This window comes from Carettochelys insculpta, chromosome 30 (genome assembly GCF_033958435.1).
Source record: "Carettochelys insculpta isolate YL-2023 chromosome 30, ASM3395843v1, whole genome shotgun sequence".
Taxonomy (NCBI): domain Eukaryota; kingdom Metazoa; phylum Chordata; order Testudines; family Carettochelyidae; genus Carettochelys; species Carettochelys insculpta.
This window is the reverse complement of record NC_134166.1, coordinates 14,523,628-14,551,402: the sequence shown is the minus strand read 5'-3', so window position 1 is coordinate 14,551,402 and position 27,775 is coordinate 14,523,628. Positions and strand designations below refer to the sequence as shown.

At 50.4% G+C, this 27,775-nt stretch overlaps 1 protein-coding gene and 1 pseudogene across 1 annotated transcript; both read left to right on the top strand.

Annotated features, from left to right (window-relative positions):
• The first annotated feature begins 4,871 nt into the window (after nt 1–4,871).
• LOC142004076 (heat shock cognate 71 kDa protein-like) lies at nt 4,872–12,431 on the top strand (annotated as a pseudogene).
• A 4,492-nt stretch (nt 12,432–16,923) lies between these two features.
• LOC142004075 (phospholipase A2 inhibitor and Ly6/PLAUR domain-containing protein-like) lies at nt 16,924–24,862 on the top strand. Its single transcript, XM_074981495.1, has 6 exons — nt 16,924–16,978; nt 19,751–19,873; nt 20,962–21,120; nt 21,511–21,648; nt 22,416–22,553; nt 24,726–24,862. The coding sequence occupies exons 1-6, from the start codon at nt 16,924–16,926 to the stop codon at nt 24,860–24,862; spliced, it is 750 nt and encodes a 249-aa protein (XP_074837596.1).
• Nucleotides 24,863–27,775: the final 2,913 nt, after the last annotated feature.

Below are 27,775 nucleotides of genomic sequence, written 5' to 3'. Positions count from 1 at the left end.
ATCAAGCCAGCTTTCTATCCATCTTATAGTCCAAGGATCCAATCCGTATTTCCAGTCCATTCCCTGCTGTGATTGCTGTTGCTTCAACATCTGCAGACATTCTACAACATCCCAACAGTGGTGTTAGCTCAGGATGTTGTGGCTGGCTGGTGTTGCTACGGAGCAGTACTCAGTTCCCAGTCCCCCAGATCTGAGGGGGGACTGTTTATCTGTGCCACAGTTCAGCAGCTCCAGGCCCAATGCTAGCGCCTGCAGCCAGCATCCTGCAGAAGACAGACTGGGGGGTTCCGTGCATTGCTGCTGAATGGAGTAAATGCTCACGCTGGTTCCACAGGTGACAGAATCAACACCTGAATTCCTGGTTGCACCCACCCTTGCTGGGAGGCCCTTTGTGCAGCTGGGCCAATGCCCAGGGATTCGCTGCATAGATAAGTGGCTGCACAATGTGCAGGGGGGGTGTCTGTCCTAGAGCATCACAGCCGTCAGCTTAAACTCAAAAGGAGGCGGATAAGAAATGGAAAAGTGGACAGTTGACTAAGGAGGAGTCTAAATATACGGCTGGAGAATGCCGGGCAGTAATCAGGAAAGTGAAAGCACAGTTGGAACTGCAGCTGGCAAGGGATGTGAAAGGTAACAAGAAGGGTTGCTACAGGCGTGTTAACAGTAAGAGGGTTATCAGGGAAGGTGGGGGCTGTTATTGGATGAGGGAGGTAACCTCGTTGCAGATGATGTAAGAAAAGCTGAAGTACTCAATGGTTTTTTTTGCCTCAGTCTTCATGGACAAAGGCAGCTCCCACACTACGGTGTTAGACAATGCAGTATGGGAGGTGGTGGGCAGTGCTCAGTGGGGAAAGAACGAGTTAAGAGCTACCTAGAAAAACTGGATGTACACAAATCCATGGGTCTGGATTTAATGCACCCGAAGGTACTGAGGGAATTGGCAGATGTCATTGCCAAGCCTTTGCCCATTATTTTTGAAGACCCTTAGAGTGTGGGAGAGATGCCGGACAACTGGAAAAAGGCAAATGTAGTGCCCATCTTTAAAAATGGAAAGAAGGGCAATCCAGGGAGCTATAGACTGCTCAGTCTTACCTCAGTCGCTGGGCAAATAATGGAGGGGATCCTTCAGGAATCCATTTTGGAGCACGTGGACAGGGGGAAAGTGATCAACAGTTGACAACAAGGATTCACCAGGGGCAAGTCCTGCCTGACCAATCCGATTAACTTCTATGCTGAGCTAACAGGCTCTGTGGACATGGAGAAGTTGTCAGAGAACCAACAGCGTTCGGCTAACTGAGGGACACAGAGGCTTCTCCGGGGTAGAATTACAAGGTGTTTATTATGCACATAAGGTACCTCTCCAGAGAGAGGGATCCTGTATAGCAAAGTAATGGATCATTTATAGTCTTAACTTGCATACAGTTGATTGGTCAAACACAGTTACTCGGATACATTTGATTTTGATTGGATACAGGCTATAGTAACAGATGAACAAACAGGTATGTTCCAACTGTCAAGCGGTAATTCTTCAACATCTTAGCTTTGACAAGGCAGTACTCCCAGTTCAGTTAGATCCAGTTCTTTCCAGCTCCTTACAGTCCATTCCTGTGTGAGGTCATACCATTGTCTGCATATCTGCCAGCAAGTGAGCAGAGCTAATCACATGGGCACTTAGCCTTACAGAAGCCATGTTAGTTATGCTAACTTTACACAGTTTGCCACAAAGTCAGTGGGTGTGATACACCTTGACTTCAGCAAAGCTTTTGATACAGTCTCCCACAGCATTCTTGCCCATAAGCTAAGGAAGTATGGACTGGATCCTTGGACTATAAGATGGCTAGAAAGAAGGCTAATGGCATACTAGGGTGAATTAGAAGGAGTATTGCGAGCAGATCTAGAGAAGTGGGTGTTCTCCTCTATTTGGCACTGGGGAGGTGTTATGGAATTGCTCACCGGCCACCACAACAGGGCTAGGTCCGACTCTAGGATCCTGCAAATACTACATTAAGGGCCTGATCCAAAACACAGGTTTATTGATGTACAGAAGTACAGCTCGAGCTGGGTGCCTCCAGGGAGGGACCCCGCCTTGCAGAAACCATTAACAATTATACCCCCACAGTTTGTAACACCGCCCATGCCCCTGCCCAGAGTCCAATCCCCTAATTTGAGTAGGGGTCTTCACTCTTCCTAATTGGATGGATCCAGGTGCTGGGAAGATGATCTTGCTGTAGACGCCTGATCATCTTCAAGCAATTGTTATCCAAACTCCTTGCATTCCTCTCTCATTGCTCTTTTCAAACTCCTTTTCTGCTCATCAAGAACCAGTTTCTACTGGTTTTGCAGCCGCCTCCCTATTATTCTGCTCACGTCAGCCTGACCTGGGCCTAAGGCTTCAACAAATTTAGTGACTAGTGCTAAGCTAGGAGAACAAAATTTCTTATAACATTTCTTAAAACATGTATACTTCTTAAAGCATGTATACCAGTGATTCCCCATAACAGGAGGCCACATCTGGAATATTATATCCAGTTTTGGGCCCCCCAGTATAGAAAGGATGTGGATTTGCTGGAGCAGGTTCAGCAGAGGGCAACAAAAATGATTAAGGGCTGGACACAAGACCTATGAGGATAGGCTGAGAGATTTGGGCTTGTTTAGTTTACACAGAAGACTGAGATGTGATTTAATAGCAGCCTTCAACTTCCTGAAGGGGAGCTCTAAAGAGGATGGAGATGGTTCTCAGTGGTGACAGAAGGAGGAACAAGGAGCAATGGTCTGCAGTTACAGAGGGGGAGGTGTAGGTTGGATATTAGGAAAAACTTTTTCATCAGGAGGGTGGTGAAGCACTGGAATGCATCTCTTCTACAGAAAAGAAGACTTCGAGGTGATTTAATAGCAGCCTTCAACTTCCTGAAGGGGAGCTCTAAAAAGGAGGGTGAGAAACTGTTCTCAGTGGTGTCAGATGGCAGAACAAGGAGTAATGGTCTGAAGTTGCAGAGGGAGAGGTGTAGGTTAGATATTAGGAAAAACTACTTCCCCAGGCAGGTGGTGAAGCACTGGAATGTGTTGGCTAGAGAGGTGGTGGATTCTCCATCCCTCGAGGTTTTTACGTTGCGGCTGGAGAAGGTCCTGGCTGGGATGACTTAGTGGGGGTTGATCCTGCTTGAAGTAGGGGGCTGGACTAGATGACCTCCTGAGGTCCCTTCCAGCCCTGTTATTCTGTGATTCTGTGATTCTGTGAAGTCCCAGCTTGATGAGGTCCTGGCTGGGATGACCTAGTTGGGGTTGATCCTGCTTGAAGCAGGGGGCCGGACTCGATGACCTCCTGAGGTCCCTTCCAGCGCTAGGATTCTATGATTCTATGAAATCAGGATCCTAAACTGAAGCCCCGGCTGTGTTGTTATTGCCAGGTTGCTCCTTGCAGAGCCCACCTGCATTAGACTGGGCCACCATCTGATGCATTACCAAAGAAGAACTGGCCTGGATCTCTGTGCACACACACGCGGAGCAATGCACGTGATGGACTTGGAATATACATTCTATTTTTCACATGGGCTGGAGCTTGCGTGCAGGAACCCGGCAGTATCCACACTGCTGATTGCCCATGCTGGCATGCAGCTGCCTGTCATGTGGGGCTGTTTGTACAGGGGTCTTTTCCCTGGAGCTGAGATGCAGCCACACCTAGGATGGGGCAGCACAAGCTTCTCGGTCTGGTTTTACAGCCCTGCTGACCCCCAGTGCAGATGACACCAAGACTGTAAAATGGGGCTGGAATCGATGCAGAATGTTCACATTGGGGTTCAGCCCCAGGGCAGCAACACTGGTTGGGGCTCGGGGGGGCAATGGTAATGCAGAGCGAGCTTCACCCAGCTTAGCAATTGGGTGAGATCCTGGAGCCAACTGTCAGCTGTGGAGCAAGTTACACAGAAGCTTGGGGTGATTGTCATATTTACAGGAAACATTCCTGGTCTTGGCGCTCATTTACAGCCCATTGTATTGACTAGGACCTTGCTCACTCTGGATTGACTTGGTCCTTGCTTACTCTGGGTAAAGTCTGCATGGCTAGGAAACTGAAAGGGAAAAATACACCTGCCTTCAGCATCATTAACAACTGGAGCTGCTGGAGAAAGATGGAAAACTGGCTATTACCCTGCAGTGAGGTGACACTGGTGTTAGTAGTAGGATAGTGGTGTCTGAGGTGGGATACAGGTGTCAGCAGTGGGATAGTGGTGTTAGAAATAGGATAGTGGTGTTGCTGGTGGGATAGTGGTGTCAGCGATGGAATATCAGTGTCAGTAGTGGGATACTGTGTCAGAGGAGGGATATTGATGTTAGCAGTGGAATACCGGTGGCAGGGGTGGGCTACTGGTGTCAGTGGTGGGATAGTGGGTTTAGAGGTGGGATACCTGTGTGAGAAGTGGGATACTGGTGTCAGTGGTTGGATAGTGGGGTCAGAGGTAGGATATTGGTGTCAGTGGTGGAACGCTGATGTCAGAGGTGAGATACCGTAATCAGAGGTGGGATACCGGTGTCTGAAGTGGAATACTGGTGTCTGTGGTTGGATACTGGTGTCAGTGGTGGGATAGTGGAGTCAGAGGTGGGATATTGGTGTCAGTGGTGGAACACTGGTGTCAGTGGTGATATACCATAGTCAGAGGCGTGATACAGGTGTCAGGTGTGGGATACTGGTGTCAGTGGTAGGCAATCTCTCTTTTTCTCTTTTTCAAGGAGGATGTGACAGGAAATAAGTGGGCAGTGAGGTGCCTGCTCATGGCCTGCGAGTGGGCAAAGGGCCCCTTCAGCTCCTCCTCCCCAGATCTCCATTGAGATCAACTCACTGTAAGTAAGCTGGTCTCTGCCACAATAGGCAGCTCATGGTGCAGCAGGTGGAGCAGTACAAAGTGGAGGACAAAGTGCAGTGGGAGATCATGGCTAAGAACTCGCCGGCTGTCAGCATGAAGGACACAACTGAGGATGAGCAGCTGACAGACAAGCTGTGGCCAGAGAAGATCCTGGACCTGTGCGATCAGGTTATCCACGGGCTGGAACAGAACCAGGTGAGCCCGGGGGGCAGAACCTATAGGCTGAAAGAGAACTGGGGCAGGGGGACCGGTCCTCCAGGTAGGCCAGAATTGGGTGTGGGGAGCCGGGGGCAGGGAGGAGTTGGAGTATCAGGGATGGTTGGAGGTCTAGGGTGAGGAAGGGGTGGACCAGAGCTGGGGAGAGAAAACAAGAGTCCTGGATCTCAGTACCCTGCGCAACCCACTGGACCCCGCTTCCCTGCTAGAGCAGGCGATAGCACTCGCACGCTGCTAGAGGGTCCTAAAGCTTGTGCAAAGCCACCCCCCACCCACAGCCATGACAAGGTGAAATGACCTTTCCCTGGAGCAGTGGGGGCTCCCCCAGGTCACTATTCATGCCCACCCCCAGCAGTGGGGCAGGCCTGGGCCTGTACCTGGGCACCTTGCCCATTGGGGGTGGGGGGCAGAGAGCCGTGCCTGGCTCCAGCAGCAGCAGGGACCCCGACATGGGGTTGGAACATGGCGGGGGGAGATGCCTGCTGCACAGGCTCGAGGGAGGGGTGTCTAGGCCTGGGGCAGTCTCCTGCTGGACTAATGGGATGGAACAGGGCCCAGAGGCCTAGGATTAGGACAGACCCTGCAGCTCTCATGACTTCTTGCAGCCTTCTCTCTGGTGGGCTCCAGGCGAGCAGCCAGGGCCCATTTTCTTTCCTCCACCCCATGATCCATGGAGGGAGGCTCCTTAGGTTGAGGGGCCTCAGGAAGCAAGAAGTGGGGCTGGGTGAACCCTCGGTGCAGGCCATGGAGCATGAAGTCTGGGCGAGTACCAGCTGGGGGGCAGGGGATGCACTGGGGCTGGCATGTAAGGGGTCAAATCCACCTCCCTGCTCCCCACACACAGAAGGTGGTGGTGCAGAAGGAGGAATACAAGCACCAGCAGAGGGAGCTCCAGAACCTCTGCAACCCCATCAGCACCACACTGTACCAGGGTGCCGGCAGGAGCTGGCCAGTGGGATGTACAGGGGCTTCCCTGCGGCCCTCGGGGCAGGGGGCAGCTCCTCCGGACCCACCATGGAGGAGGTAGATTGTGACCTGACCAGGGATCCCGTCCTTCCCCATGCTGAGGACAGAGATTGCACATCAATGGGGAAGTGGGGGCTGGCTTACCTATGGCTTTCCCATGAGCCTCTGCTGTAGTGGAGACCCTCCTACCTCCAACTACATCTTGCTCTGTTGAGTGAAGACTGCCCCGCCTTCTCCTGCCACTGCATTGGGAACCCGGCTCTGAATTATTTATTGTGCCTCTCTACCATGCTGGGCTGGCCCTGACTCTGTAGTGCAGGGTTTAGCAATTCAGCCTCAAGACCCAAGGCACGTTTCCCTTGTCTTCAAAGTTTCCACTTCTTCTTGATCACCTGGGCACCTGTGATGGCCTGTACTCACGCACACCCTCCACTCACACCACATGACTGAGTACAGTGTCCTCCGATGTGGAAAGATAGAAACACTTTATTAACACACAGCTGTGGGAAGCCTTAAAAGAAGACTTTGTACACAATATGTCAGCAGCAACTTTTATACTCTTGGTTACACAAAAGAAGAGGTTAATATGTAAGCTCAGCAACAATGATTTGATTGGCTTAAAACAATAGCGCTACCTTTGTCTAAAGTAATAGGAATTAAGTATTCTTGCAAGAACGCACCGTGTCATCCCTCAGCAACGAAACTACCTCAGACCGGTTTCAGTCCGTCTGCAACTTTGCTGAGGGTGCAATCCATCCCCTTATCGAGATCATTAATAAAGATGTTGAATGGTACCAGCCGCAGAACTGATCCTTGGAGGACTCCACTTGAAACCGATCACCAACCAGACATTGAGCCATTGACCACTAACCATTGGGCCCGACTTTCTATCCATCTTACAGTCCCTGTATCCAATCCATACTTCCGTAACATATGGACAAGAATGTTGTGGGAAACTGTATCAAAAGCTTTTAAATTCAAGGTATATCACATCCATTGACTTCCCCATGTCCACAGAGCCCCAGTTACCTCATCATAGAAGCTAATCAGATTGGTCAGGCACGACATGCTCTTGGTGAATGCATGTTGACTACTCTTGATCACTTTCCCCTCTTGCAAGTGCTCCAAAATGGATTCCTTGAGGACTCGCTCCATGATTTTTCTGGGGACTGAGGTAAGGCTGACCGGCCTATAGTTCCCTGGATTGTTTTTCTTTCCTTTTTTTAAAGATAGGCACTATATTTGCCTGTTTCCAGTCATCTGGGACCTCTCCCGGTCTCCAGGAGTTTTCAAAGATAATGGCTAAAGGTTCTGCAATGACATCTGCCAATTCCCTCAGACCCTGGGATGCATTAAATCAGGACCCATGGATCTGTGTGCATCTAGTTATTTTAAATAGCTCTTAACCTGTTCTTTCCCCTCTGAGGGCTGCCCACCTCCTTCCCATACTGCATTGCCTAGTGCCATAGTCTGGGAACTGACCTTGTCTGTGGAGACAGAGGCAAAAAAACATTGAGACTTCAGCCTTTCCCACTTCATCTGTCACAAGGTTACCTCCCTCATCCAGTAATGGCCCCACACTCTCCCTACCCACCTTCTTCTTGTTAACATGCCTGTAGAAACACTTCTTGTTACTTTCACATTCATTGCTAGCTGCAGTTCCAATTGTGCTTTTGCTTTCCTGGTTACTGCCTGGCATTCTCCATATCCCATACTAACTAAAATATGCAGTTTTCCTACAGGATCAGGACCAAGTTTGGAAGTCTCTTGGCTTGTAAGAAAAGATTCTTAGAACTACTGCTAGGGTAAGAATTTGCATGTAACAATTTCTGACTATATTAGGGTTAACTAACATATTTTATTTTATTTTGCTTAGTAACGTGCTTTGATCTGTCTGTTATCACTTGCAACCACTTAAATCCTCTCTGTTATACTGAATAAAATCACTTTGGTTTATCAATAAGCCCAGTGTAAATAACTGTTAGATGGGGGCAGGACGACAGCTGTGTACTTCTCTCTTTCAGAGATAAAAGGGGTGAACATCCTATGGGCTTGCTGCCTATAAACTTTATATGGATTGGGATGGATTTATCTGGTGTTTGGTCCCGGGGGGGGCTGTGCACCTGGGAGGTGTGATTAGTCCCTTTAACTGAGACTTCCCCAAGCCCAGCTGTGTTCAGTGTTTGCATTACTCTGCAGTGGGCTGTGACCCCAAATCTCTGCTGGAGGGCCTGGGTCAGCAGGACAGGGAGCTGGGGTACCCCAAAAGGCAGGTAGGTGGGCTCAGTGGTGTTTTCAGCCAGTCAGGTAACAATCTGAAGGGGATCCCTGTGACTCAACCTGTCATGGTGGCATAGCCGAGCAGGATTGTTTGCATAGATTTTTCCCCTGGAATGTCAGTGGCAATTTTAAGTGAGTTCTAAGTGTAGTGGATGAGAGCAAAGTGGTTGCTGGTTTGTTGTTTTCTATTTGTTTATTTCCTATAAGAGCAATAGGGACCAGAAAATCAGCAACATGAGAGAAAGCAGTGAAATAACAGCCAGATGAGAACTGCCAGCCCTGAGCTGCTGAACGTGAGAATGCACACGGCAGGCAGATGGAATTTAAAAAATTGGAAATTGATGTGCGAATTGCCAGGGAATAAGCTGCTCACAGCAAATATTAATATTGAAGGAGAGAGAATGGGAAGCCCAAAAGAAAGCCCTGAACAGAGCTGGAGCCACCTCCTGAAAAATCCACAACTGGGAGAAATTATCCTCAGCTTAGAACAGATCTGGCGACATCACCAAATATTTCATCACCCTTGAGAGCCTGTGCACCATCCGTTCCATGCCCAAGGATCAGAAGATGACAACTCTGGTTACAAAATCAGCTGGGAGAGTGCTGGACATTTTTCAATAAGATGCCTCTTAGTGATGCTTTAGATGATGGCAAATTAAACGATTTGGTATGAAAGGAATAGCAAGCAGTCCTGTGGCACCTTGTAGACTAACAGATATTTTGGAGCATAAGTTTTTGTGTAGAAAGACCCGCTTCATAAGCAAAGACACTTTGTGGGCAAAGACCCCAACACCCTGTCCTGCTGAACCAGGCCCTCCAGCACAGATTTGAGGTCATGGCCCACTGCTGACAAAGCGGGTCCTTGCCCACAAAAGCTTATGCTCCAAAATATCTGGTAGTCTATAAGGTGCCCCAGGACTTCTTGTTGTTTTTGAAGATCTAGACTAACTCGGCTACCTCGGCGTTAAAAGAGTTTCAGATGCCACCGGAAATCTATCGGGCAAAATTGGGAAACCTTAAGAAAAGAGCTGGGTTGAGTCGTGGGTAATATCATCCCAGTGAAAGATCTGCTGGCTCAGTGAGGCAGCAGGAAAGGTATGATAAGCTCTGAAGGGAGATCAGATCGGGTGGCTCAGAGTCGTTCTGGAATGTGGCTATTGATGGTGTGAAGCAGGTTGAATCACTGTCTCTGCTGACCCATTTGAGCAATTGCAAACACCTGGTAGGAGGAAATCCCAGGCAGAGGAAATTGAGTTTATGGGGAAGCAAAGTCTCTGAATTACCCCTGGGAAGAGGAAAGGTGGCTGGGAGGCTGGGGGTTCTCCTCCACAGGTTCATGCTCATTACTTGTCCCAAGTCTCCTACACAGATCCCCAAAGTGCAATCACTATGATTCCACTGAGCTCCTGAGGAACAAAGCCCCAGTGCAGGGTGGGAATGAGCAGCAGGTGACTCATGGGAATGGTGCTCCCCAGAGCACAGGGACATCCCAGCAGAGGCCACTTACCACACCCTCAGGTGCTCGTTCATTTGCACATCTACCAATGTGACATAGACCATCATGTGCCAACAATGCCCCTCTGCCATGTACCTCAGACCAACCAGATAGTCCCTACGCCACACAAATCTGACATTAGGTCTGGTTACACACACAAACCTGTAACCTCCCGGCATGCTCAATAATGGAGTTAAATGTCACCATTGTCCTACAGAAGAATTTGACCACACATTACCGAGGAGGGCATCTGACTGGAATCCATTGACAAGTTCAACAACTTCAACCTTGGCCCGAATGCAGATCTGAACTGGCTTATGCATGACAAGGGCAATTTCCCCACCTTTGATATTCACAGGAATGAGACACATCCTCCTTTATTTGCTTCATTAACCGATCCTGCTAGTGACAGTAAACTTCCTTTTTTAACCTCCCCCTCCATTGCTTGCTATATAAACCCTGGATTCTGTTTCTCCACTTCATTTTTGTCCGAAGAAGTGAGATTTACCTACAAAAGTCCATAACCTAATAAGTCTCCAAGGTGCTACAGGTTCCTTGTTATTTGTGAAGCTACAGACTAACACAGTTGCCCCTTGGGGGCTTTCACGCAGGGCTTGTGAAGGTGGTGACTGCTCAGCCAGGCAGGGAGCGTCTGCAGTCTGTCAGAAGGAACGGCAGAGACTGCCAAGGGTGGAGGGATACAGTGAAGAGATTTCTGTCAGGAGGAAGAACCTGTTCAAGACGAGTATATTCTTCCTTGTAAAATTGCATAATTAGAGTTGATTGGAGGCCATAAAGTCCTGCAGCTTTGGCTGAGGTACAGGTGGGAAAGGTGCAGAAACAAGACGAGCTTCCTGGTATTGTCACAGAATTTCACACCCTTTATTTTGGGAAATGGCTTTTTGGATGTTGCAGAATCCGTTCGAAGGGTGGTGAGCAGCAAGGAGGGAACGTGCTGGGACCAAAGAGGGAGAAGGCAAAGCCATTGAAGCTGCTGAGGAAATAGGAAAATGTCTCTTTAATGCCTCTGCAGCAGAAAAAAATAATTTGCCACAAAGGGTGGTGTGGAAAACCAGGCCCCGTCCTTTGGCCATCTCCTGGGAGGAAGGAGATGTTTTGCCTAATATTGGGGAGCCCCAGGCTGCCAGGAAGGTGCAGTTCAGTAGGGGGCTGTTCCTTCCCTAGGGTGCACAGAGAGGTGTGCTGGGGTGGAGGGGGGCCTTCAGAAGGATATTAGAGTCCAAGTAGCCACTGTGGGGAATAAGGACCCCAAGGACTTGGTAACTGGAGGCTGACCCAGTTCTCTGGAGAAGAAGGAAACAGTTTCCTTGCAAAGAGTTTCATGGCTGAGAGCCACGTGCCTGCAGCTGAACAGGGGGCAGCAGCCCAAGGGCAGGTGTGTTATCTGTCTTGTCGATTGCAGAGAGGTGTTTGCCCAAGGGGAGGGCACTGGGGCTGCCTCTGCGATCCCAGACACCTCTCCTGTTCTTTAGGTGTTAAGGCAGAATTGTGGGTCTGAACTCCTGGAGTGGGGCAGCACCACAACCGATCTCTTGGGAACAGAGAGGGCGGAACAGAGGGGACCCTGCCGCTCCAGAACATTGCCCAATATTGCTCCGGCAGTACGTGTAAAAGCAAACACCGACCGTTAGAGATGGGGGATTAGGATCACTCTGAGGCTGAAAGCGTCTGTGAATTGGTTCATAAATCCCCTGAGGGAGAGGGCAAGAAGTATCCCCATGCCACGGGGTGCAGGGACTCCAGAGAATCTTCTGGGGTGGTCGGGGTAAGTTCTTGGTGTGGGGTTAGCCCTGGCGGGGGAGACACATGTCCATTGGGAATCCTTCCCTGCCCAAAGCCACACAGATGGACATGGACCGAAATCCTTTTCTGGAGTGGGAGGGAAGCCCAGAGCTTCATCTGCCCTTTGGGCCACACAGGGGTTGGAAGGTGCCATAAATATCAAACGGCCCACATGGTTTAAACAGGGGGTGGGGAGCCCTTCCCGTGTCAGCAGCCGCTGGCCCACATTAAAATCAGTGAGAAGGAAAAAAACCCAACAACTCCCCCTGACCCTCCTCACACGTGAGCCCAGAGCTGCGGGGTGGTGATAGTAGATCTTTTGGGCACTTCTGGGCTCTGGAGTAGGGCCAGAAATGGAGCATTCGCAGTCAGAGGGGACTGCCAGGAAGCGGGCTTGGGATGTGGGGTCTTGGAGAGTGGTCGGGCGCAGGAGGAGGCTGGTGCGTGAGCCGGGTGGGAAGAGTGTGGGAAAGGGTGAGGTGGGGGTCTGAGTGGGAGGGGACAGGAGAGGCTCAGGGTTGAGGGGTCTGGGCGATGGAGGGGCACTTACCTGACGCAGCTCCCCAGGGGCACACCTGGCTTGATGTTCCCTGCCACTTCAAGGCACTGCCCCCCGCCCATTCCTATTGGCTGCAATTCCAGCCAATCAGCGGCAGGGGAAAGCCACCAGGCAGCAGTTCTTGGTGTCACTTCCTCTTGCCCCCCACCCCACTCAGGCAGAGCCCGTGTGCTTGATCTGGCCCCACTTGCCCGACTCCAGCCTCCGCACCCCCAACCTGCAGTGGGCCAGATTCTGCGGGGTGAAGCCCTGATCCTCAGGAGCTGATTCCAGGGGAGCTGTGGGCCAGATCTGGACTGCAGGCCAGAGGTTCCCCACCCTTGCTTTAAACAAAAGGCGCAATACGGTAACCGTACTCAGAATGCCGCTCTGCCATAAGTGTGCTGGTAATCTTGGGCCTTCTTCTAGTGTGACGTATTTGATTTAAACCCTTGTACTCCGCGTGGAGCATAGGTCTTCTACAGGTCTCCTCCACTCCACTCTGTCTTGGAACAAAACTTCTAGCTGACCCCAGCAGTACCCCAGTTGTCGTCCTTCATCTGAGTAGGTTTTCTCCATGTTGTCTGAGATCTTCCTCTCTTGCGTTTTCATGGCGGGTTCCATGAGAGAACTTGATGGACTGTGCCGGATGATGGTTTTCTGAGGATGTGATCTAGCCATCCCCCCTTTCTTCCTTGATTTGAACACCACGTGGTTCTCCTGCTCTGTTCCAAAACTCATTTGTGACGGACTCTTGTCACTTATGGGTTGAACCAAAGGAACCGATACTGATGGTAAACCCCAGAGAAATGTGTGACATACATGAATTTCAGAGAGAACTTTTGTGGATGCTAGGGTTAGGGCAAAGAGGGTCCCATAAGCACACAGCTTCCAAGCTAAAGCCTGAACGCTGCCTTAGAGTTGTGCACAGCAGCAAAAGCATCACAGGCTGTGTGGGAGGGGAAACTGAGGTACGCCTCCTTATGGCATTGGGGGCTGAATGCCAGGAGACCCAAACTTTAAAAGACATAGCTCTCTGAATGCTGGGAGCAAGGCTGTGCCACAAAATATTTTCAAGCACCAGTGGGACAGAGACCTACAACTTGGTAAACAGATTTGTGAATGACATCAAAGGCGTTAATGACACTGGGTGGATGTGTAAACAAAGCTAAACAAAAATGTTAGGCATGCTGCCTCCCCATTGCACTCTGTCCAACACTCCTGCAGAGATCTGTCATAGGAGGTGTGACCTCACCCATGCTTTATGATAATAGGCTCATGACTATGCATAACTCAAAAGTGCTCTATGCAAAATCTGTCATGTAACAGATTATTTTCACAGTTATAATTTGCTGAATGTATATATTCTCTTTGTTTGTCTAGATCATTCCTGTATCTGAAATTAGAAATAGAAATATGAGGTATTGACTAATCTAGACCTGTTAAGTGAGGACCATTAATGGCACTTTTGGAACTTAATGGCCTGGTGCTCAAGACAATGACCTGTGAACAAATCATTAAGTCCAGACCCATGCACTACCAGCAGGACCAGGCACCAGCTTGATCTTTCCTAACAGGTATCTGTTTAGCCTTCTCTTTAATATCTCCAATGATGGAGATACCGCAGCCTCCCCAGGCAATTTATTCCAGTGCTCAACCATCCTGACAGTTAGGAAATCTTTCTTAATATCCAAACTAAACTTCCCTTGCTGCAATTTAAGCCCATTACTTCTTGTCCTAGCATCAGAGCCAAAAAGAATAAGTTTTCTCCTTCCTCCTTGTAACACACTTTTAGGTACTTGAAAGCTGCTGTTCTGGGCAGGGGAGGGATAGCTCAGTAGCTCAAGCATTGGCATGCCAAACCCAAGGTTACAGGCTCAGTCCTTGAGGAGGCTATTTAGGGAATTGGGCCAAATAGATGCCAAGGATGGTGCTTGGTCCTCCCAAGAAGCCACAGGGCTGGACTAGATGCTTCTCCCCCCCCCCCCCCCCACAAGGTCCCTTCCAGCCCCAGGAGACTTGTATTTCCAGTTACCTCATCTTTTTTTCAAACTGAACAGCCCCAGTTCTTTCCATTGTACCTCACAGCTCATGTTTTCTAGACTTTAATCATTTTTGTTGCTCTTCTCTGGGCCCTTTGTAATTTCTCCACATCTTTCCTTAAATGTGGTACTCAGAACTAGACACGATGCTCCGTTTGATGCCTCATCAGCGCAGAGTAGAGCAGAAGAACAACCTCTCATGTCTTGCTTAAACACTCCCATTAATTGCCTCATAGTTCGCATGTGGTCCACTGCGACCCCTAGATCCCTCTCCACAGTGCTAGACGCTAGACAACCACTTCCCATTTTGTATGTTCTTTGTTTAATTTGCTTACTAACTTGCTTTGGTCTGTGTGCTACTACATGCAACAACTTCAATCCTACGTTGTGTCCTTCAGAAAACGCCTTGTTTGCTCATAAACCTAGTGTCAATAACTGTTACTCGAGGGTAAAAGCAGCAGTACGTCTCTCTCTTTTGGTGATAAAGAGGGTGACCATGTTATGAACTTACTCTGTACAAGCTTTATCTGGGGCTTTGGTCCATTGAGACTGTGCACCTGGGAGTTGTGGTTCGTTCCCTTAATTGAACACTCCCAGAGCTGAGTTGTGTTGAGTGCATTTATTACATGGCAGTGGGCTAGGGCCCCTACTCTTCGCCAGGCCTGGAGGAGGTTGGAGGGCCGGGCTCAGCAGGACATGGTGTTGAAGAACCCCAAAAGGCAGGTAGACGGGTTCAGTGGTGTTTTCAGCCCCTCATGGGACAGTCCCAAGGGGGATCTCTGTGACCCAAGCCAACATATCCTCAGCCCTCTGTCCTTGCATCCCACACTCATGTTTTCATCCAGACCATCCTTCACCTACCCAAGCCAGTATGGTCAGATTCCCCAACCCTGAGCCATCCACCCAGCTCTCTTCCTTGCAGTGGGATGCATCCAGCATCCATCCTTTCCAAGCTGAGTCACTGGGGCCTGGCAATTCACCTCACCGTCTCTGGTTCCTGCAGGGTGATGCTAATTACACTCTGGCCTTTCAAATAAGTCATTCCATATTTCTAACAAGCAGCTGGCAGGGTGCAGGTTTCCTGCAGTGTGGGCTGAACTGGGTGATACCTGCAGAAGGGCAGGGCCCTTGCATGGGTATTTAAGGGCTGCCAAGAGACGGCACTCGGGTGAGGAGATGAAATCTGCGGAGGTGACAAACATTAAGGTTAGTCGGGAATGCCAGAGAGCTGGAATGGAGGTGGGCTCATGGGCTACGTGACAGCCGATGGAATTCTGTCTCAATGCAAAGCAATGCCCATTGGATTGCAAGGGAAAGTTTGATGTGCCTCAAGACTTGAGAGGTTCTAACTCCACCATGCTGATCCAGGGAGGGGACCCGAGTGTCCCTGGAGCAGGATTGGTGGACGTTTGGGTTTACTGTGCAACTGCAGAAGAGAACAGCCGTTAAGGACGTTAGGGTTTCCAAGGGGATGGAGGATAACATGGGAAAGATGGTAGTGCCGCTCTGCAGATTGGGGGATGCTCTGACCCTGGTACAAGCAGGGCCGGTCTCCCCATTGCAGAAAGGATATTGCAGATCAGGAGTAAATACAGAGGAAGGAGTGGTAAAGGGGTCTGGGCTAAAACCTGCAGTGGGACTGGAACCACACTGGTACCAGAGGACTCCCTGCTATAATAATGGGAGTGGGGAAAATGTTCTTTGAAGTGTGTGTGTGTGTGTGTGTGTGTGTGTGTGTGGGGAGACAGGCATAAAAAAGAAGAGACTCTGGTAATGTGGGGGGAAACACATGACAGCAGTTTGTCAGAAATTTCAGCAATATAAAGCAAGTGGTTTTTTAAATAAAGGTTTTGATACTTGGATTTAAGGAGGGGATAGAAAGAGATTTGATGTTTTTTATAACAGCTGTTAAAGTACCTTTTGTGTGGTTTAAGCAAGATTTGTTCCATATTTTTAGTTGTAAAATGTGTCTAATTTCCATGTATATATTAATCAATCGATTTTTCTAAAAGTTGCATTAGAGAATATGTCTCTCTTGTGGGATTTGCAGGATCTAAGGTTTTGGTAGATGGGAGAGAAATTAAAATGCAAGAAACGATGTGAGAGAGGGATGAAAAAAGAGTCCCAGGCAGGGCTCTCCCACTGAATGCCCATTCTGTTATTTCTGGGAGTAGCTGTGGCATAAGAGAGCAGGGAGAAATTTTATTAACAAAACTTTCTCCATTGAAAGATGCAGTTTGGGGGAAATTTTGCAGATTTGTGTCAATTTGTCCACATTGATCCAGCTGAAAAAAAAATCTTAGGAAAAAGAATCATGACAGAACGGAAACCGGATATTTCCAGAATGAGACACTTGGATTTTTTTTTCATCTCAAGTTTCCCTTCAATGTGGACAACATTTACATTTAAACCAAATGAAAACCTTTTAAAAGGCTTGAAAAGGAGCCCACACAACACTTTGTTCGGCTTTTCAGTGTGATGAAATTGGGTCAACCTAGAAAATTTTTTGCCAAAATTTTTTAAAATTGCCACTGAACCAAAAATTGGTATTTTCACAGCTCTGTTGCTTGGTGCTTCACTCCCTGAATCTTGGCTGGAATAATTCCCTTTCTAGCCTCCTTTCTCTCTTGACTCTTTCCTGTTCCTCTCTGGCAGAGCTCACCGTGTTTGCTGTGAGAAGGCTCCGTTCCGCTCCGAGCCCAGCGTGGGGCTTCTCCCAGCACCATGATGGTTTTGTTCATCCTCTGCCTCCTCCCTGCTCTCCTAGCTACAGCAGGAGGTGAGTTATCCATGGCTGCAGCCACTTAACCCCTCCTGGACATCACCCCTTTGTACCCCACAGCTCTGCAGCCAGGGGACCACCAGCATGTACGGGGGATGGGTGGGGGGGAGATTAGCTCCATGTAGGGCACACAGCCCTGTCTACACTACAGTTATCGTAGCAGTTTAGCCACAATGCTGTGGCTAGGCCAGGAGAGCCCTCCAGTGAAGATGCCACTTGCCCAAAGGACAGGGATTTGCATCTCTGTAGGAACTCTCCTCCCTGAGCAATGGTGGCCACAGTGAGGGAAACGTCCACCCCTTGACCCGGTTGCATCTCCTTCAAGGGTCCTGTTCTGCATTTTTTTTGTTTTTTGTTTTTTTGGGACCCTTTTTTGGCCTGGTAATTTCCACCTTTCCATTCCCCACAGACTGAATGGCTGTGTTCACCCACAGGGATGAGTGCAAAGTTGTCTGTGTAACTGGGGTGTAAACCTGGAGGAGGGCAAATTGTCAGAGAGTCTTCCATATGGGAAGCAATTCCTAAGGCGCTACAGGCCAAGACAGCTGGGTTCTGTTCCCCACTTCCACCCCTCCTCCCCCACCCAAATCTTCTTGTCAGACCCCTCTGGCTGGCAACCTAGACAGCCTGTCTCCCCACCTCCCTGGCATTCCCCTGGCTCTGGGCAACAAGGTAGAATCATAGAATCCTAGGGCTGGAAGGGACCTGAGGAGGTCATCTAGTCCAGCCCCCAGCTTCAAGAAGGATCAACCCCAACTAAGTCATCCCAGCCAGGACCTTGTCAAGCCAGGACTTAAAAACCTGCAGGGATGGAGAATCCACCACCTCTCTAGTCAACGCATTCCAATGCTTCACCACCCTCCTGGGGAAACAGCTTTTCCTAATATCCAACCTAGACTCTCCCACTGCAACTTGAGACCATTTGTCCTAGTCCTGTCTTCTGCCACTACTGAGAACAGCCTCTCTCCATCCTCTTTAGAGCCCCACTTCAGCAAGTTGAAGACTGCCGCCAAATCACCTCCCAGTGCTCTATTCTGCAAACTAAACAAGCCCAAATCCCTCAGCCTCTCCTCATAGGTCATGTGCTCCAGCCCCTTAATCATTTTTGTTGCCCTCTGCTGAACTTCTGAAACTGTGTCCTGTCAGCTCCAGCACTGGCAGGAAATGTAGACAACTCTAGGGAGAACCCTGTGGGTCTAGGGGGAAATAAGGAAACAGGAAGGGAGAAGTCAGGGACACACAGAGCCACCGGCATCAGATCAACCCAACCACACATTCAACTACCTCTGTAAGTGTGTGTTGCTCAAAGAACCGCTTGGTAGAGCCACTGACACCTTGCAGCCCATTAGCCTCCCGGCCCAGCTCTGCCCAGCTGATCTTTCCAGAAAGAAAGAAGGAAAACGGCAGAGTGTGTGAACCGGGGAGACGGGGGAGACAAATGGGGAACCCTAGCATGGAGGATAGGGAAGGGGGGCACACGGTAGAGGAGAGGAAGTAGCATGGGGATGAATCACAGAATCCTAGGGCCACAGGAGACTTCAGGAGATCATCGAGTCCAATCCTCTCCTCAAAGCAGGACCAACCCCAACTAAGTTATCCCAGCCTGGGTTGTGTCAAGCCAAGACTTAAAAACCTTGAGGGATGGAGATTCCACCACCTCTCTCACTAACACATTCCAGTGCTTCACCACCCTCCTGGGGAAATAACATGCAGTTCTGTAGCACCTTACAGACTAATGTATTTATTAGGTATTTATTAGGTCACAACTTCTTGTGGGCAAAACCTACTTCACCCGGTGGGCTGGAGCAGAAGTAACAGAATCCAGGGTATTTGCAGCAGTAGAAGAAAGGGGAGGAAGTTACCTGCCATTAGTAGGACCAGTTGATTAAGGAAACCAAGATGGATGTGTCATAACACAAAGTGTAGAACTGGCACCCTGGATTCTGTTACAGATTAACACAGACTAATACCCAACCTAGACCTCCCCACCCCGCAGCCTGAGACCATTGCTCCTTCTTCTGCCAACTGTCACCACTGAGAACAGCCTCTCTCCATCCCCTTTGGAACCCTGCTTCAGGTAGATGAAGGCTGCTATCAAATCCCCCCTCGCTCTGCTCTGCTCGAGATTAAAGAAGCCCAAATCCCTCAGCTGCTCTTCATAAATCATGTGCACCCAGTTCCTAGTCATTTTTGTTGCCCTCCGCTGGACTCTCTCCAATGCATCCACACTCTTTCTGTAGTGGGGGGCCCAGAACTGGATGTAGGGCTCCAGATGTGCCCTCACCAGTGCCAAAAAAGGGGAATAAAACACTTCCCCATGTCCACAGAGCGAGTTAGCTCTTCCTAGAAGGTTGTCCAGGCATGACTTGCCCTTGGTGAATCCACTGACTTTTCCTGATCACCTTCCTCTCCTCCAAGTGCTTCAAAATGGATTCCTTGAGGACCTGCTCCAGGGTTTTTCCAGGGACTGTGGTGAAGCTGACTGGGTGGTCATTTCCCAGATTCTCCTCCTTCCCTTTTATAAAGGCAGGCGCTACGTTTGTCATTTACCATCATCTGGGGGCTTCTCCATCACCACAGTCAGTGACCTGGGTTCTGCTGCTGGCCTGGTGGCTGAAACTGTGCAATTACAGAGTGTCCCAGAAGCAATGGGGTCCGTTAACCCTGGGCTTCTTTGGGGCAGAGGGGGAGACTAGGGCTAAGGGACATGTCAGAGCTGACTCTGCTACCCCCACAGTAAGAGGGAAACACTTGTTCTTCTTTCTCCAGCGAAGACCCTGAAGTGTGACGTGTGCGTTGGCCAAACGGAGGCCTGTGATCTGGCTCAAGGGACCTGCGAAGAAGACAAGGCAACGGGTAGCTGCTTGGCTGTGACAGAAGTAACTTTACTGAGTAGGTGGCATTTTCTTCGAACCAGGCACATCTCACCCTGCATCTACCACCATCCTCATTACCAAAAGCAGCCCCAGTTCAGGCCCTCGCCAAAGCACCGTGACTCAGCACAGCACACTCAGCCTGTGGTCAGTGGAATCCTGGCCCCACTGGAGTCAATTACTAAGCTCCCACTGACTTCAATGGGCTAGGATCTCACCCCCTCAGTCATTATTTATTGACTTTCATTCCAGTGGTTTTCAGCTCCACGATGGAGCGAAGCTGCTTTCGGTAGAAACGTACATTCTGACTTGTGTTACAAAGGAGATTGGTGCTGAGCTCCCTTGTACATTGTCAGCTTGTGCCCCAAAATCCATCTGAAGTCGTCAGTCACCTGCGGAGGGCTGGAGCCCTGCTTTACTCACCATTTGCCCTCGGTTGGCATGGAAATTCAAGGTTGTTTTTCCCCCTTCCACAAAGAGATTCCAAAACGTCTCCACGTTGAACTCCCAGAGCGCCTCCGGCCAACAGGTTTCAACTAGTTCCCTTCATTTCCCAAAGTTTGTGCTTTGAAGTTGAAAACTGGAGTGACAGACGTGAGTCTGTTCCTCCTTCCACCGAATGAAAGAGATTTAATGGCTCCTTCCATTTGCCCTGTCAGAATGGTGCATAGCGCATCACCCGCTTTAACCTCCTCTGTCAGTATCTACCGCCCCATCTGTACCCATATGTGCCCACCTGCGCATCCACCTGCCATCTGACCACACTCAGGAAATTTTCCCAGCATAGTCACAAATAGGTTTATTCCAACTACCCCCCAAACTGAGGTTCTGGTGTCACTGCAGTTACTGTGGCCTGTGAGTTGAGGTTTAGCCCTGACAGACCTACTGTCCCCTACTCCCCACAGACAAACACTTGAACCTCAACCTGGCTCACATGATTTGAGGGGGAACTTAGGTCTGGCTTGTGCTTTCATTTCCTGACCTGTGAGCCCCAGAATTAGACACAGGATCCCAGCAGCCATGTATGGAGGTGAAACCACCTTCAGGTCCTCCCCGAGGCTCCCTTCCCTGCCTCTCATTTTTTTCTGGCTTTTGTGTTTGACAAAGACGGGATACAGAGCGAGTTCTTCCGCAAGCAATGTCTGAGCAGCTATAAAAATGACATCAAAGACTCCTTCTCTTTCACGGTTGGGGACGACCAGTACTTAAGGGTCAAAATCACAAAATGCAACAACGCTGACAAGTGCAACAAGGATATGCCTGAAGGTACGTTATGGACCTGCTGTTACTGTGCCTGTTTAAGGGCACATCCCTGTGAATAATGCGATGGTGTCCGTAGCTGGTGGGTCTGTGAGCAGGGGCTAGAACGGTCCAGGACCATTTGAAATCAGATGGGGGAGGGCTGCATGAGGTGAGGGCTGGAGGGGGAGAAGCAGCAGACAGGATAGGCTCAAATCTAAACTTCCCTGATCCTATCAGGTTCTACCTTCAAACTAGCTGGGCTCTAGAATTGATGTGAGGTCTGTCCTAGAGAGCCTGAGACGTGCTGCCCAGCTGCAGGCAGAGGTCACACATGCTCAGGCAGTTCAGGGCCCATCCTCCAGTCTGAATGACGTTTAACCCTCCCTGTCACGATCTCTCTGTCTTGGTTCTCAGTGCCCAACAACACCACCTTGAACAGGCTGCAATGTCCGACCTGCTTTGCGCTGAACTTCGCTGCCTGCAACAGCCGGGTCATGCCTTGTAGAGGGGAGGAGACCCACTGCATGGATTTCACCGGCTTCCTGAGCAAAGGTAAATTCTGCCAGCCCTCTGCCATGCGAGAGGTACCGTGGGAATCTCATGCTCCAGGAGTTCCCGAGAGAGCTAGTGAAGCCTAGAGTCTGTGCTAGGACCTTGGAGGGAGAGAGAGTTTTTTGCTGGGGAGAAGGAGAGAGGAACGGGGTAATTTCCCTGGCAGACCAGCTCCCCCCTTCTCAAGGATACTGCCCTGCTTCTGGAGTTATGAAAACGAGGTTCTGGCCAATGGAAGGATTGTTATGTCAGGGTTTGCAGAACCACCGAGAGAACCCAGGAACCGTAGCTCCCACCCCCACTGCTGTAACCACTGAACCCCACCAGTTTTATCTTTAACGTGGAGCTAAGCTGCTGCTGCTCTGTCCAGAAGCTCCTGTCCTAGGCGTGCCCCGGACTCCCGGCACTTTGTGGAGTTTGTAAAATAACCAAACCGAGTGGTCAGGGCTGCCGGAGCAGGTGGGAGCTGGGCGTTTTCCCCAGTGGTACTGTATGCCTGGAAAGGCGATGCCCCGGCCAGAGCCCCATTCCAAACAGCAGCTTCTGTCTCTCATATGGAGCTGTATATCAAGGTGTGGGGACAACCAGGGGTCAACATCTGCCTGCTGTGCTGTGGCCCAGTGCAGAGGGAGAAGGGGGAGACCCAGGCGGGTGGGAAGGGGAGGCAGAGAAAGGGAACCACAAGATCATAGAGACCAAGGTTGTGGGGGGGCAGAGAAGGAGCCAGAGCAACTCACCTCTGAGAACAGGATGGTTTTCTCCACCAGGTCTAATTAATTCACCATTTCAAGCAAAAGGCTGCGCAACTGAGTCTACAAAAGAGATTAAATCTGGAAGCACCCTGACTACTACAGCCAACACGTACGACTTTTATTGGGTGCAGTCGGTTCCTGCACAGCCAGTAGGTGCCCCTCTCATTCCGTCCATGCCTGACACCATCCCCACAAGGAAAACCTCCCCTACAACACACACTACCACATCTACAACCCCCACCCCCACCGAGACAACCACCATCATCACCACCGACAAAACCATAACTACTTCCACCCCCACCCCCACCGAGACAACAACCACCACCACTGAGACAACCACAACTACTCCCACCCCCACCGAGACAACCACCACCACCACCGAGACAACCACAACTACCCCCACCCCAACCCCCACCGAGACAACCACCACCACCACCGAGACGACAACATCCACCCCCACCGAGACAACCACAACTACTCCCACCCCCACCGAGACAACCACCACCACCACCGAGACAACCACAACTACTCCCACCCCCACCCCCACTGAGACAACTACCACCACCACCGAGACAACCACAACTACTCCTACCCCCACCCCCACCGAGACAACTACCACCACCACCGAGACAACCACAACTACTCCCACCCCCACCCCCACCGAGACAACCACCACCACCACCGAGACAACCACAACTACTCCCACCCCCACCCCCACTGAGACAACCACCACCACCACCGAGACAACCACAGCTACTCCCACCTCCACCCCCACTGAGACAACCACAACTACTCCCACCCCCACCCCCACTGAGACAACCATAACTACTCCCACCCCCACCCCCACCCCCACTGAGACAACCACCACCACCACCGAGACAACCACAACTACTCCCACCACCACCCCCACCGAGACAGCCACAACTACTCCCACCCCCACCCCCACCGAGGCAACCACCACCACCACCGAGACAACCACAACTACTCCCACCACCACCACTACCGAGACAACCACAACTACTCCCACTCCCACCCCCACCCCCACCGAGACAACCACCACCACTACCGAGACAACCACAACTACTCCCACTCCCACCCCCACCCCCACCGAGACAACCACCACCACTACCGAGACAACCACAACTACTCCCACCCCCACCCCCACTGAGACAACCACAACTACTCCCACCCCCACCCCCACCGAGACAACCACCACCACCACCGAGACAACCACAACTACTCCCACCACCACCACTACCGAGACAACCACAACTACTCCCACTCCCACCCCCACCCCCACCGAGACAACCACCACCACTACCGAGACAACCACAACTACTCCCACTCCCACCCCCACCCCCACCGAGACAACCACCACCACTACCGAGACAACCACAACTACTCCCACTCCCACCCCCACCCCCACCGAGACAACCACCACCACCACCGAGACAACCACAACTACTCCCACCACCACCACCCCCACCGAGACAGCCACAACTACTCCCACCCCCACCCCCACCGAGGCAACCACCACCACCACCGAGACAACCACAACTACTCCCACCACCACCACTACCGAGACAACCACAACTACTCCCACTCCCACCCCCACCCCCACCGAGACAACCACCACCACTACCGAGACAACCACAACTACTCCCACTCCCACCCCCACCCCCACCGAGACAACCACCACCACTACCGAGACAACCACAACTACTCCCACCCCCACCCCCACTGAGACAACCACAACTACTCCCACCCCCACCCCCACCGAGACAACCACCACCACCACCGAGACAACCACAACTACTCCCACCACCACCACTACCGAGACAACCACAACTACTCCCACTCCCACCCCCACCCCCACCGAGACAACCACCACCACTACCGAGACAACCACAACTACTCCCACTCCCACCCCCACCCCCACCGAGACAACCACCACCACTACCGAGACAACCACAACTACTCCCACTCCCACCCCCACCCCCACCGAGACAACCACCACCACCACCGAGACAACCACAACTACTCCCACCACCACCACCACCACCGAGACAGCCACAACTACTCCCACCCCCACCCCCACCAAGACAACCACCACCACCACCGAGACAACCACAACTACTCCCACCCCCACCCCCACCCCCACCCCCACCGAGACAACCACCACCACCACTGAGACAACCACAACTACGCCCACCCCCACCCCCACCACCACCGAGACAACCACAACTACTCCCACCCCCACCCCCACCACTAAAACGACAGCTACTCCCACCCCCACAACACCTACCACCACCCCAACTCCTACAGGTCTCTGCATCCCTGATGGATCCCCTACTGACATATCTGGCTACCCCTGTGGAGCTAGCCCGGCTCTGGGGAAATTCTCGTTTCCGTTCTACCTGCCCGGCCTTACTGGGCTGCTGCTGGTGAAGCTGCTCTCCTGACACCTCCACACCTATACGGGCCAGGCAACACCTGATGCTCACAAATGAAGGTCGGAAATCTGAGGTGCTCCCCTGTCCCCCATGGCCCCTCTGTGGAGCTGAGGCGATACAAAGGGCCTGCTGCTACCCACGGGGCACGGGGATGCACAGGGTCTGGGCGTGCATCTGCCCCATACTTCCCTGCTGGCTGGACTCTCTCTGTGCATAGTGAATTCACAGAATAAATCAGGATTCTACACGAAAGCTCCTGTGTGTTATCTTCAGGTTTCCTGTGGCCAAGGTGGTCTGCAGGAGGCTGGGACACTATCCATGCATTAGCCACATAAGACGGCTTTTATTTTTGTGTGTGTTTACAAAGATCTATCTGTCTATCTACCTATCCCCATTCACCGTATCTATCTATCTATCTATCTATCTATCCCCATACACCTCATCTATCTATCTATCTATCTATCCCCATACACTTCATCTATCTACCTATCTGTCTATCCCCATACACCTCATCTATCTATCTATCTATCCCCGTAGACCATACCTATCTATCTATCTATCTATCTATCCCCATACACCTCATCTATCTATCTATCTATCTATCTATCCCCATACACTTCATCTATCTACCTATCTATCTATCCCCATACACCTCATCTATCTATCTATCTATCTATCCCCGTAGACCATACCTATCTATCTATCTATCTATCTATCTATCTATCTATCTATCTATCTGTTTAGTAACAGAGAGGTGGCTGTGTTAGTCTGCACTCTAACAAAACACAGCTGCAGAAATGTAGAACTTCAAAGACTAACAAAATGATTTATTCAGTGATGAGCTTTCGTGGGACAGACCCACTTCATCAGATCCATCTCATTTGCAATACCGACTGACATTTATAAGCACAGAGGACCAAAAAAAACCTGCAATAAAACTGACAAATCAAATGGGATTGAAGGAGGGAGGTGAGGGGTTGGGGGATGCTCTCTGTCTTGTTGTCTGTTTGTCTGACCTGAATTAAAAATCTACACATCAAGAAACTCCAGAACACACATTGTCCACACAAGCTTCATGCCATCCCCCGGCACACTTGCATTGCGCTGTGGCATTCAATGACATGATCCACTCCTCTGCTGCCCTGCTGGGCCGCTGCTCAAGCGCTCAACTCTGAGGACTCCTTCTGCTTTCATTGCTTTCTCAGACGCCTCCTCCTTGGGCCCTGCAGCCCTTCCTCGCCCCCACCTTTCTGCCATACTCCTTCTTAGAGAGTTGCTTCCCATTCCGTAGGTGTGAAACTGACTGTATGGGGTGGGACTGCCCCCGTACTCATCAGAAGTGAAGCGGTGGTTCACGATGCGTGCAGGCAGGGTGACACAGGGGTATGAGTGTGTATGTGGCCCCCTGTGCACACCCCCCGTATCACCTATGGCCGGGAGTCACACCTGCACATTCCATGGAAAGTTGCACTAAAGTTGTGTATACCAGGACAGAATAATACCCTGTCCTAATGTCACCCAGTAACACCAGATTACCAAGGGTATGAAAAATTGTTCGCCATTGCTTTCAAGCCAGGAAGGAGGGAGGAAATAAGTGCATTATGGGAGGCTGACAGCATGCACCCAGAACCACCCGCTGGAATGGTCTTGTTCCATCTGCCACTGGGAGCCCAACTGGGAACACAAAAGGATGGCAGGAACCGTGGGATGGCTACCCACAATGCATTGTTGTTAAAGTTGAAGGTCGCCATGCTGCTGGGTCACACTCTGTCTTCCTCATGCGCCCACTGAGGACGTGCACTTTTGACTTTGTAAATCTGGGGGCTAAAAAGTCAACCTTAATAAATTCAACCTGAGTTTGTAGCGAGGACAAACCCTCATTCTTGGCTACAGTGACTGAAACGGTGGTAGAAAAATCTAGGAATTCCTCACTTTTTCGCAGTTCATGAAGCTCGGCATAACCCATTTAACTTCTGCAAATATCGGACTAGCGCTGGGCCCTTTGAGATTATGACACACCTGCCTGGGGTGCTAGAGCTCACTGCACATCAGAGACTAGAAACTGCCCTTAAACAGGTGTGAAACTGATGCTTTCAGCTCACTTTCACAATATACCCTGCCCTGAATGTTGAGAATTCATGAATCAGGCTCACTAAAAAGCATTCAATTGGCTTTAAAATAATGAGATGATGCAAAAATAATAGCTTTGGTGCGCCTTTTATTTGCTTTCTGCTATTTGAGCCTTTAGGGTGCCCAGGGGGGTAGGTGGGTGTCACATTTTGAAGCATTCTTCACAGCCGGAAGGGATAAGAATGAAGGCTGAAATCATCACATATCACTGAACTCCAGCAGCTGAGGCTTCAAGGAAAATAATAATGACCATGAGACTCATGAGAAAATCATGAGAGTTGTCCATGCTGCTTTCACTTCTGTTTCAAGGCTGATTACTCTCCAGAAGGGTTTTAAACACATCCCTACGATGACCGAGCTGCAGGGCTCATGGGAGAATATTTTTAAAAAAAAATCCCCATTTGAAAAATGAGAACAAAGGGAGACGTCTGAGTTATTTCAAGGCACAGTGGCAGGAAAAGAAAATAAACAGCCCCCAGCGCGCTGGGCAGGTTCTTCCTCTTGAAAGAAAGTTGGAGGATCAAATTTGCTAGTCCTTCATCAATTAAAACTTCTATTGCTGTCAGCACCTTAACTCAGATATTAACATCACAGTTAACTTGAGGACACCCTGTCAGTAACTATCAGAGAGGTAGCCAAGTTAGTCTGTATCTTCAAAACCAAGAGGAAGTCCTGTGGCACCTTATAGACTTACAGATATTTTGGAGCATAAGCTTTCGTGAGCAAAGACCTGCTTAGATGAAGCGGGTCTTTGCCCAGGGAAGCTTATGCTCCAAAATGTCTGTTAGTCTA

Excerpts from the sequence above, each read along its gene's own strand:
- LOC142004075 (XM_074981495.1), top strand. The coding sequence starts at position 16,924 with ATGATGGTTTTGTTCATCCTCTGCCTCCTCCCTGCTCTCCTAGCTACA. Across the intron at positions 21,121-21,510 it reads CAACAAGGATATGCCTGAAG|TGCCCAACAACACCACCTTG; the intron begins GTACGTTATGGA and ends CTTGGTTCTCAG. Across the intron at positions 21,649-22,415 it reads CACCGGCTTCCTGAGCAAAG|GTCTAATTAATTCACCATTT; the intron begins GTAAATTCTGCC and ends TTTCTCCACCAG.